At 40.8% G+C, this 12640-nt stretch overlaps 1 protein-coding gene across 1 annotated transcript; it reads right to left on the reverse strand.

The window, feature by feature from the left end:
• Nucleotides 1-5574: 5574 nt before the first annotated feature.
• LOC142389024 (olfactory receptor 2AT4-like) lies at nt 5575-11850 on the reverse strand. The gene is made up of 2 exons (XM_075474577.1): nt 11829-11850; nt 5575-6545 (listed from the first exon to the last, which is right to left on the reverse strand). The coding sequence occupies exons 1-2, from the start codon at nt 11848-11850 to the stop codon at nt 5575-5577; spliced, it is 993 nt and encodes a 330-aa protein (XP_075330692.1).
• Nucleotides 11851-12640: the final 790 nt, after the last annotated feature.

The raw sequence follows: 12640 nt of genomic DNA on the forward strand, positions 1-12640 counted from the left end.
TGTATGCGTGGGTTCTCTCCAGGTACTCCAGCTTCCTCCCACTGTCCAAAAAACATGCATGTTAGGTTAATTGGTGATTCTAAAAATTGTCCGTGGTTGTTTGTCTCTGTGTGGCCCTGTGATGGACTGGCGGCCTGTCCAGGGTGTGCCCCGCCTCTCGCCCGATGACTGCTGGGATAGGCTCCGGCCCTCTCCGCGACCCGATCGACAGATTCAGCAGTATAGAAAATGCATGGATGAATTGAAAATACTTAATTTATCCCTGACACGTTTGGTTGTGGTGTGATGGCGTGGAGATAGGACACGGATGCAGATTCCAAAAATAAAACTTGGTTTATTCCAAAAATTCAACATAAGGCGCAGCTGAGCCAGAATACAAAAACTAAACTAACTATGAAAAAACTTTAATAAAACAAAACCTGACTATGAAAAAATACAAGAAACTTGACATGGACAAACCTGACTTTTGCATGGGTAACTGTGACAAGGCATTGTCTGGCACTGGTACATGGAAAACCTGGAAACTAAATACTGAGGGAGTGATTGGTGAGTGAGTGCAGCTGTGGGGAAAAACACAGGTGTTGTGAGTGAAGGAGATGGCAGGGCAACAGAAACTGTGGGGAACATGGCAAAACTAAAGACGAGACCTGGGGCCCGTTGCACAAAACTAAGATAAGGGATTAAGCCGGGATATGTTGGCTATCCTGGCTCAACTTATCCGTGATCCAGTTGCACAAAAGTGGGATAGAGGGAAGTGGGATATGTTCAGACCTAAATTACCATGGAGATTTATTCTGTGAAGCTTGCCTGCTCCAGACCAGGCTAAGTTCCAGGATCTATTTAATCTCATTCCTTATCTCAGTCAGCGGTCACCACAAATGGAAACCAATATTTATTCCACTGCCTAGAACATATTGTTAAAACATTTAACTATACCCACTATCATTATTGAAACATTTGTGATCATTAATTACAATCATTTTAGATAACTGATGATTTTAGATGAACTTGCAATCATTAGATAATTTAGTTTCCCACAGACTACACATAAAGTACATCACCATATAAATATAAATACACATTAGAGTGTACCATGATGTTCCTTTATTGAACAAGGATGAATCAAAGTAAGTAAACCATCAGCTCTTTTCAAAACTGAAGTCACACAGTGCTCTACAAGACAAAAAGCACAGAATCACAGCATGCAGTTTGAGACAAACTGTTTGTAAAAATGGGCTATGCAAATAAAATTGCCTTGCCTATACAGCACAAAAACCTAACAAAAATTCCTCTGCCATTGCAGGCCCAACTTAAATCAACATGCATATTAATTAAAATAATTTAACACATATTGGTCTCTGACCAGCCGACCACAGTCGTCATCCAGGAAGATGGCAGGATTGTCCCAGTCTATGAGAGCTGGCACTCTGGGGGCCCTCTCCTTTCTCAGGCAGGCCACATTGTGGAGGACAGCACAGGCCACAATGATATCACATGCCCTGTCTGGGCTGACTCTAAGGTGGTTCAGACACTGAAAGCGTGCCTTCAGTAGGCCAAATGTCATTTCTATCCGGGCCCTTGTTCTGGCATGGGCATGGTTGTATGCCAATTGTGCCTCCAGAGGGTCTGCAAATGGAGTGAGCAGAAAAGGCTGGCAGGCATACCCTCTGTCACCCTACAATACACCCAGGAATTCACCTGTGAATACAAAATGTTACCATCACAACCTCATAAGTAGTGACATTCTTAACACAGCCATTATGTTAAAAGTGGTTATCAATAGAGGTTCTGTGGCTCACCTTGTGATAGACGCCGATAGATCTCCGAGTTCCGAAACACTCGGGAGTCGTGGACCGAGCCGGGCAACTTTGCCACAACATTACTGAACAAATAGTTAGCATTGCAGACCATCTGAAATGATAAGATGTTAAACCAATTAATGCACAGTACAGGCAATGTGTGGGCAGGCACATTCTCAATAAAAAGTACACTTGTTAAGTATTTGTCAGGGGACTTACCATTCTGCAGGATGTTCTTATATTTTACTTTGACTTGCTGCCATGTCCGTTTTGGCCCAGTCATGTTAAATCTACACACATAATGAAACAGTGGAGGAGCATGGAGTTACATTTAGATAGTTTCACTCACATGCAGTCAATTTCAACTTATTCATAATCAAAGTAGGCTACAAATATGTTTTCAAATATGTTAATTAACATTTTATTTGGATTGTAGCCTAATTGTGATGGTTTCAGTGGAGTGGTGAGTGTGTATTTGTGCACTTATGCATTCAGGCGGTCAGCAATGGTTTGCCACGCTTGCTCCCTTTGTTTTTTGACTGTGGCAGTATTTCCTTTTTGTTTTATTTTCTCCTTCACCTCTTCATATGCTTCCATTAATAGTTCTTGCTCCGCTGGGGAGAAATACGCCGCCCTTGTTGCCATGGTGAATCAGTGAATCTATGATCGATTGTGGGGTCTATTTAAGCAAGCCGTGTGCAGCACTTATCCGGGATCGGTTTCACCTGGCTTGATGAATCCGTGTCTGCTCATCCTGGCTTGGCCTTTGTGCAACCAACTAAGCCTGGGCGCCCATGTTTTGGATTCCTTGAACCTGGCTAAATAATTCATCCTGGATGTCTAAATCCTACTTTTGTGCAACAGGCCCCAGAGCTTAAAACTAAGACATGACTAAACTAAACAGGAACAAGACAAAAACTCAGAGACATGACAATCCCTTGCGGGAAATTCTTTCGCCACAGCGCTCCTGTGAACAAATTACAAGATTAAATATAACAATTTAGAGTGAAATAGTAACAACACAGCCCTTATGGATGGATCCTGATTCCCATCTTTTATTTATATTGTTAAAATCCAAAATAAGCCCACATCCACCTGATCCTCCCCTCTGACTGTAGATTTGACTCTTAAATCATTCAGTATCAATTTAATATCGTAAAAACATCACAAGAGTTGAAGATTAACAGGCAGAGAGAGGGGGAGAGGCTTTAATTACGCTTTTAAAGACTGTATCACATCTGCACACATGTCTTAAAACATGTAAAATGCATGAACAGAAAGAAGGGACTCACCTGATGAGTAATGCACATTTCCTTATATGGAAAGCCTTGTCAGAATGGGTGGGGCAACACTGGTGTCACACCAGCCAGCTTCTTACATATTTCACCTTAATTCTTTAACGATGTCTGTGTGAGACTAAATCTGTTCAATATGGCATCACTGGCAAGTATAACCAAAGAAGCTTTGTATGAATAATGGACCTGGCTAATGTGATGGCAGTCATTTGTTAAGTCTGAGTATTTAGTCATTTCCACCTATTTTGAAAAATAATGTACTGGGAACGGATCTGGGTGAGAGTAATTATCCACATTAAATTGGTAACTCAAACAGGCCTCACCTATAAACATTCAGTTTTAAGCCTCAGCAGTGTTGAAACAGGGGTGTTTTCTCATGTAAGAAAAAAAATTATCTCCAATATAGCTGTCAAACAGATAAAGTGTTTTTTTTCAGTACCAGACTTAAAACTTAAAAAAAAATTGATTTCTCCTGCAATGTTTGGCAGTTTATGTTTCTGTATGTTGCCACTTAGCTCATCATAAGCCTCTTTACCTGCCAGTAAGGCGGAGCTGGTATTATTTTCACCTTGCGGATCTTTGTTTGGGTTGTGTTTCAGCGTGTGCGAATGTGAATTAGGACTTTTTTTTTTAGAAACTGGCCTTAAAGAAACAGGAACCAACATGGAGAGTTTCAAAGGTGACATCAGATGCTGCAGCAAAGTACAAGATGAGAGATGTTCACAAACCACAGATAATGTGGTTTGTGAACATTTAAGCATTCAAAACCCATTTTAGTTGACAACCAAATAACAATTTATTAATTTTAGAAAGACAGCTTGAAATACAAATAGCAGATGTCAGGACGGGTGGCAGGACATGGATGCAGACTCGAGAGATGTAAAAAGCAAACTTGGTTATATTTTAAACTTAAGGCAAACCAAAAGGCACGGCTGAGCCGGACAATAAAAAACTTAAACTATGGGACAAGAACATGAACATGACAAAAAACTTGGCATAACGTGAAAAAACACTTCTCTTAAGGTCGTAGCTTGACGTGGTAAGGAAGGATATTGACGAGTAGGATCTGGGAAAAACAATGAGGAAACCTGGAAACTAAATAGGGAACTGGGAGTGATAGGTGACTGAGTGCAGCTGGTGACAATGACAAACAGGTGATGTGAGTGACAACTAATGAGCTAACAGAAACTGTGGGGAAAACATGGCTAAACTAAATACCGGATCTGGACCAGAAAACTAAGGCATGAGAGAAAACTAAAACTTGGCAAAACTAAAAATTAAACATGAGCTTGAAAACTAAAGACATGACAGAAAACTAAAGCATGGTAAAACTAAGAACTAAACAGGAACTAAAAACCAAAACATGAGATAAACTTAAAAAAAACGGATAAAACTAAATACTAAACAGGAACTAAAAACATGGCAAAAACCCCATGGACATGACAGCAGAATTATTTGCTGTGAATCAATTTTTCTCAGACGTCACCTCAAAAGGGTTGTCACAAGGGAAATTTTGCAGCAGTGCTCTCTACATCTCGATTTAAATAAGTTTGATAACCAAGTAATTAGATTTGACATGTTAAGGAGGTGAAAATTGTGAAATGATACATAAAATAGCTGGATATAACTTTCATGAGCACCTTACATAAGTTGTGAATGCAGATGTAACTGAAAATATTTTAGCTTGATCTGCTTCAGGAGGTGAATTTCCCTGGTACCATAATGTAAATCGCACTTCACTCATACAATAAGCACACTTGAGACTACTTGTTTTTCATTAACAAATAATTATAATTAACAAACATATTCATCTTGAATCTGCAATGACAAAGTTTCCCACGTGTTAGGACATTTAAGATATTGATAAGTAATTGTCTGGTTAGAGGAAGTTTATCTTAAAACATTTGTTTGGCTTTGTTTGTCTCTCTTTGATTGCAAAATTTTACTGCATTGAGACAAACAGAGGGAATTAACTATTTATAATCCATTGCAGTTTTCTCTTGAAAAAGGAGGAATGGTGACACAAGAATTAACAGTAGTAGATTGTGTAATAGAGTATTTTCCTATTGAAATACTTGAGAGGCTCTTCTTTTTTGACTGGTGGAACAGTAAATTATTAAAACTGGGAGAAAAGGGTATTAGGCCATCTTACACAGCTCATACACTTACTAACGAGTGGGAACCAGATTGGCACTAAAGGTTTCTTCTTCAGCATATGCTCCATCCCTCCACGTAGAATTTGGCCTGGTAGTTTTTGTGTTTCATCTTAAAGAAGGATGGACACAGACTCAAACAGCAATGAAAACAAAGCTTGTCTGGATAGAAAAAAAATATTTTGTCAAGGAGCAACAAGGCCTATTTTAGATTAGTCATCAACAAATCTAATAATATAAATCTATTTCGATAAATTCCTTAGTTTGAACATTTTTAAATTAAGACTTTGAACTTTGAGTAAAGTTTAAGTTGTGTAATGCTCTGATTCATGTATTACTAATAGTTGAAACTTGTGCTCTTTGTGGTATGAGTCTTCTGTAAAATTGCTTAAACAAGCACTCTCTCATGTCTTTAGCTCTAAGGCAGTATATCAGTGGATTGATCATTGGGGGTCCTAGGCTATAACACATGATGAGTATAATCTGCACACTTGCACTAAATTTAATGCCAACATTGCTGGCAAAATAAACAAAACATCTTGGTAAATAATAGAGTGATATTATTATCAGTTGTGTACTACAAGTGGACATGGATTTCAGACAGTTTTTAAAACCTGCAATCTTACTTATTGCTATAAGAATAGAGGAATATGAGAAAACTATAAATGCCAGAGGTCCCAGTAGCGTAATCATTGCACCCACAAAAGCAGGAAAGGCATAGGGAGTCCTGTCAGTACACGCTAGTATAGTTACACCAATATGATCACAGTAACAGTGATTGATTATGTTTGAGGCACAGTAAGGAAGAGGGTATGCTCTTATAGCCATCGATAAAGGAGCAAAATTGGCAACAATCCATGCAGTTACACTGAGAATGAGAACAGTGGAGTTATTAACAACAGTTGAATATCTAAGAGGATGGCAGACAGCAACATATCTATCAAAGGCCATTATGAAAAGAACAAAAGAATTCACTGAGCCAAGATAGTGAATAAAATACATTTGGACAAAACAAGCTAAAAAAGAAATGTTCCCTGACTGAAACCAGTACCTACTGATAATTTTAGGTAAAGTTGTTGTGCTGAAGAGAAGGTCACATGCAGTTAGATTTAAAATAATATAATACATCGGCTTGTGGAGGCAACGGTTAGTTACAAATAAGAATATAACTGTAGCATTTGATGTCACAGTTATGAAATACACTAAGAATAATACAGCTGAAACAAGACCGTAGTATTCAGGAGGAAGTCCAGGGAATCCGGCAAGTATGAATTCAGTCACACTGCTATAATTCCCCTCTGACATGATGATGCAGAAACCTCTGTAAAACAGTGAAAAATCAGCAGCTGACTTGTAAGTACTTGTAACACTGTAAATCATTTAAAGTAGTTTTCACTAATGTACTGTTATTTCATCCTGTACTTATAACTTTAACATCTTTGTAATGTTTCTTATTTTTTTAACCTCATATTTCAACACAACCTTGAAATAATTACCCTATAACATTGCATCCAAATAAACAATAAAATGTTTGAATCCTCAATAAGTTTAAACATAAAGAATGAGTTAGAATGAGTTAGGTTCTCTGTATCTCTACCAGTTTGCACATACCTCTTACAAGTAAAGCAGAAGAATACTCTGCTGACTCACCTGCTCCTTCACTGCTTAAGAATACTTCTCACAATTCACCATGTGATGAAGAAGCAATCGTTGTCCATCCTTTCTGTATTCTCTGAGGATCTGTGATATTCAGGCGGTTAATCTCTCCAAGCCCCACTCATGGCAGTTCCCATAAGCACCGGGGACAGATGAGAGTGGGAACATTATTGTTGTTAAGTTCTCCATACATTAATCACTACTTTTCTCCCATTCAGTTAAAGGTGGGGTAGGGGATCTTTTACTGGAACAATTTTTTTGCATATTGCTTGACATACTCTTCACACCTCCATTGCAACCAATTAATTAAAAGTTTTGACACAAATATGAAAAGTTTTAGTGGCCTCTAGAACGTACAATCTAGGAAAAACACTATCCAATCATACTGAACGGACTGTTAACGATGATTGGATTCTGATGCCGTCTATCAAACTGCAATCTGCTCCTCCCTCCCCCTTCTTCCCCCTGTGCGCGTACCCTGCTCCGTGAACGAATTACGCGTCCAGAAGCTTGGCAGGAAGCTAAACTAGAGCCAGCTTGGCTAGCACCTAGCATTATTCAACGTATAGTTAGCATATACTAAATACTAAATACGGCAACTATCGATGCTTGCTGTCAGAACAGCGCTCGTGCACCTTCGTGCTTGTGCGCGTTCATGTACTCTAGAGGCGTAGCTTCGGGGGAAAAGTGAAGAAAAGGGTTGGGACTTTTTACCTGTGTATTTTCAAAATGCAGCTTCGCTGGACTCAAAATCCAGGATCTCCTACCCTACCTTTAAACATGATATCTTTAACCTCGGGAATTTTCTTCCAGTTTGGCTCAAATGTTTAATTTGTTTGCAGTCAAATAGTATTAATTTCTTATCTGAGTGAAATAACTCTGAATCATCTAAGTGGCAGCCATGATAAGAAATGGTTGAATTCTTTCAATATAAGGGAAAAGTGCTTTACAGCTTCCTGTTTTGTCGTCTTTAACATTCATAGAACAACCCCTCAACATTCATGAGTCTGTCGCAGTTCTTTGTGGTCGTAATATTTAAGTGACTGCTCTGACTCCTGTCGTGACTTGAAAAAAGTTAAGTTTTTAGTTATTACAGCATTAATTCACAGGCTCTTCCAGTGTTCATGCATAAGCTACAAGTGTTCCTAACAGAGAGTTGGTTGTCTGAGCCATGGAGTGGAAGCAACAGTGAGTATCGATGCACTTGTTTCATTTTAGTTGTTTCATGACACTGTGTTCTTCAAGGTGATGTTTTAGGCATTTATTTCAAGTTACAAAAACTGTGCTAACTAATGCTAATCGCGAAGCACACCGTTAGCAAGAGGCTACAGCTGTTCTGGCTAATTTAGTTCATTGTATTTTATATTATGATTACTTTCTTGTATGTGAATTCATGTGATAATGGTATGTGTTTACTGGAGTGTATTACGTGTTAGACATATTTTGTGTATCTATGCTGTAACATATTGTGTTACAGCATTGATACATGATATGTTGTGTGCACTATCGTTGACAACCAAAACCACAGCCGCAGAACAATTCAAGTCGCTGGATGATTTTTGCTAGCTTGTAGGTTTAATATTAGCGTTAATGTATCACGTGACCGAGACAAGCATCTTGACACGTGTCAAGAGTGAGTCATAGACGGATGTAACGGAGAGAATTCGATAATTCTTTTAAATAAAACATTGTTAAGACTCGGATAATAAAAAAAAGGGAAATAATGTAAGTTATTTATTCTTTCTGTGTGGCCTGGTACCAAATGACCCACGGACCGGTACCAACCCGCTGAGTTACAGGATTTAGCTCTTGAAGATCCAATAAAATGCACCAAAGACTATTTTGAAACGCAGCGATTTGATAAACAGGCTCCACTTGCCACATGCCACTTCCACCAATCTTACATCGTAAAACAGTGAAAACCCGAACCCTTGTAACAAGGCACAAGATTCACTGTATGAGTCATTTAAGGAGGAAGACGAGCACAAACCCATTGCTAGTGAAGGCTACAGACCTCCCCCTGCCCCGAGGGTATATTTCCCAAAGCAAGAATATTCATCTGGGACTCCAGATGAAAGAGGGATTGTTACACTTCAAGCTCCTCATCTGGCATAGAGTAATAAATACTCACCTTCAACTCCTCAAACCACAGTTTTAGCTCAGTATCTTATGAGAAAAGAGATGGTGAGCTCTGAATTCCTTGCCTTTGATGATTGCCCAGAAAATCACTGGGCATGGAAAGCGTCTTTCCTAGCAGCTACAAGAGAACTAAACCTATCTGATCAGGAAGAGCTCAACCTTATGGTCAAATGGCTGGGGCCCGAGTCACCAGCTAAAGCCAAGCGGATTAGGTCAGTACATGTAAATAATCCTAGAGCAGGTGTCTTTATGGTATGGGAGCGTTTGGAGGAAACATACAGAAGCCCTGAGGTGATTGAAAGTACTTTCCTGGAAAAACTAGATACTTTCCCAGCTATCTCAAACAAAGACACACACAAGCTCAGGGAATTAGGTGACTTGTTAAAAGAGCTGAAAGCCACAAAGGCTGAAGGATTCTTGCCTGGACTCATGTTTCTAGATACGGCAAGAGGTGTGAACCCAATAGTCGAAAAGCATCATTTCTCTTTGCGGGAACACTGGATCACACAGGGATCCAAATATAAGAAGTATTATCAAGTCCCTTTCCGCTTTTTTGTCGGCTTTGTATGTTCCCAGGCTAAAACCTGCAACGACCCCAGTTTTGCATTTAACATCTCCTCTACCCCCAATTCAAGGTAGGAAAAGTATAATATACTTTCCAAAATCAACTGTGACAGTAAAGAAAACTGAAGTCGCTGCCGCAATCATTTTGCCGCAGGCTAACACAGCCACCAAGAAAGAAGAATCGGACAAGCAATGTCCTATACATAATAAATCTCACCCACTGTCAAAATGCTGGGGGTTCCGAGAAAAAATCTTGATGAGAGGAAGACATACTTAAAAGAAAATTTAATCTGTTTTTGATGTTGTGCCAGCACCAAGCATATGGCCAAAGATTGCAGGACCATGCTTAAATGCATAGAGTGTGAAAGTGAAAAACATACATCAGTGATGCATCCTAGTCCAGCTCCATGGTCGTTTGGTGGGAAGGCTGAACACTCACTTGAGGACAAGCAAAGCGGGGAGAGTGAAGACCTTGCACCTCCAATGGCCACCTCCAGATGCACCAAGATATGTGGCGGCGCCCCCAAGCGCAGATTCTGTTAAAAAATCTGCTTTGTCAAGGTTTCCCATGCCGACCATCCAATTAAGTCTCAGAGTGTACGCAGTACTCGATGACCAAAGCAAACAGTCTTTAATAAAATCAGAGTTCTTCAATCTATTGGACATTAACAGCAGTGCATCCCCCTACACTCTAAAGACATGCTCCAGCACAGTGGAGACTGCAGGGAGGAAAGCGACTAACATCATAGTGGAGTTACTTGACGGGAAAACCAAGGTGACACTTCCCACCTTGTTGGAGTGTAACTACCTGCCTGTTGACAGATCCGAGATTCCCACTCCTGAGTACACCGAATATTTTTTTCACCTCAGACCAGTGCCTGATGAGATCCCTCCACTTGACACCAGTGCTTCCATCCTGCTGCTGCTAGGCAGGGATATTTTGAGCTTGCACAAGGTACGTGAACAGCGCAATGGGCCTCACATCGCACCATACGGCCGGCGTCTTGACCTTGGCTGGGTCATAGTTGGGGAGTTATGCTTAGGTGGCGCTCACAACACAGAGGAAGTCTACGCCTACAAGACACATGTCCTTCAAAATGGACGCTCCTCTTTCCTTAAGCCATGCACCAACTGCATCCATATAAAGGAGAGGCTTGAAGGTTCAACCCAGTGCAGTCTTCAAACGGCATCTCACACTGAGCAAATCTCTCAGGAGACTCATGTAAAGATGGTCTGGGGGAAAGTGTGTTTCAGAAAACACCTGAAGATGACAAACCAGCCATGTCAGTGGATGACAACAATTTTCTTAGGATAATGGAAAAGGAAATGTATATGGACAATGAAAACCACTGGGTGGCACCGCTACCTTTTTGTACATCTTGTAAGCCCCTACCAAATAACAGAGAACAGGCCTCGACTCTCTCCAGTGCTCATTCAGGAAAAGACCTGAGATGAAAGAGAACATCTTTGACTTCATACAGAAGGTCATTGACAACCACCAGGCAGAGCAAGCTCCTCAACTAGAGCCGGGGAAAAAGTGTTTGTATTTGCCGACTTTTGGGGTATAGCATCCCCAGAAACCTGGAAAAATAAGAGTTGTTTTTGATACCAGCGCTGAGTACAAGGGAACGTAATTGAATGATAGTTTAAATAGCTCAAAGGTCATAGAGGCTTTTCCTGTGGAACAACGATCAAGTGACTTTAAGGATCTAGATTTGGGAGCAGACCCCTTGCCCCTCCACAGGAGTTTGGGTAACTCTAGACAGACAGTTTCAAATTCAGAGTGGCAAGAGATGTTAAACCATTAACTTGGAGAGGCATGCTGTCCCAGCGCCGGCGCCACGGGGGGGCACTCGCGGGCATTGCCCCCCCATCCACGCCGGTGTGCCCCCCCTGGGTTCACTTTGACGTTTGACCGGAGATTGCCTCAAACACTGCAGTGCATGAGGGGACACGATCTAAAAGTCTTAAATAAAAAATACGTTTTTTAAGGTCTTAAAATGTCTTAAATTTCTCTGATTTTCGAAGAGTGGCATTAAATTTCATCTGGGCGGAATGAAAGAAAGATATGTCTGGAGAGAGCTTTTGTGTGTGCGCCAGTACTTCCGGTGAAAACTTCCGGTGATTTGACAGCTAAGCTAACGCGTCAGGTTAGGGCCAGTGGCCGTAAACAAAGGTTATAGCCGAGAAGAAAGATGATAATATAATGTAACTAAAAAGACTAGCTTTCTTCAGTAGCCTCATGCTTACCGATTTAGCATGCCTAGCAGCCTCGTTGCTAATGCTAGCCGCCGTAACGTTACCAACCATACCCGACGTCAAGGAGTTGGCTGAGCAGGGGCAAGAGTATGGGGCTGGCAGAGTTAACTTCATAATGGGTGAGTGCAGGTTTCATTCACTTGTTTTCATTCTTTCACAGGATTGATTCACTTCATTGGTTTATCCGATTGCTGGCCGCCGAGCCATTATGTGTCTGGGTTTGTGTAGGTTACTGATCATGGTTGTTATAGCCGATAGTCAGGTTGTGTGTTGGGTGTGTATTTTTTCTATGGGTACATGCCATTGACTGAGCGGTCTGTGCTCGTTTTTTATTTTTATTTAATTAGATTGGAGATACTAATTAATACTGAGGGGGGGGGGCTGGTCCCGGGGAAAATTGCCAGGGCCGATTTTTTTTCCCAGTCCGACCCTGAACTACATGTTCAAATACGTTCTGATGTCGGCTCAACGCCAGTCTAAATTCACTGTGGCCGTGCGTGGGCGTTGCTGTTGTTGTTGCGCTCCTGTTTGCTCGTTGTGTGTATTAGTATTAATGGCGACTAGAAAGGGGCAAACGTGATCTGGGCTTTGCGTTCAATTTATGCACCGATGATTATACAGAGTGGATTAAACTGTGCAGGCTATTTGAGATGTCTCCGAATGCCTACTTTAAAGAAAGCGTGATGTGTTTGCCAGGGCTGCCTAAACGAGTTGCCAACCGTCCCTTGAAATAATGGAATCGTCACGTATTTAGTAACAAAAGGACAGTTCCTTA

Source organism: Odontesthes bonariensis, chromosome 9 (assembly GCF_027942865.1).
Source record: "Odontesthes bonariensis isolate fOdoBon6 chromosome 9, fOdoBon6.hap1, whole genome shotgun sequence".
In the NCBI taxonomy this organism is placed as follows: domain Eukaryota; kingdom Metazoa; phylum Chordata; class Actinopteri; order Atheriniformes; family Atherinopsidae; genus Odontesthes; species Odontesthes bonariensis.

Bases quoted from the DNA above. Each gene is read 5' to 3' on its own strand.
- LOC142389024 (XM_075474577.1), bottom strand. From the start codon at position 11,850: ATGAGGCTACTGAAGAAAGCTA. The intron at 6,546-11,828 runs GTCTTTTTAGTT...TCATCATGTCAG, and splicing joins GAGGCTACTGAAGAAAGCTA to AGGGGAATTATAGCAGTGTG.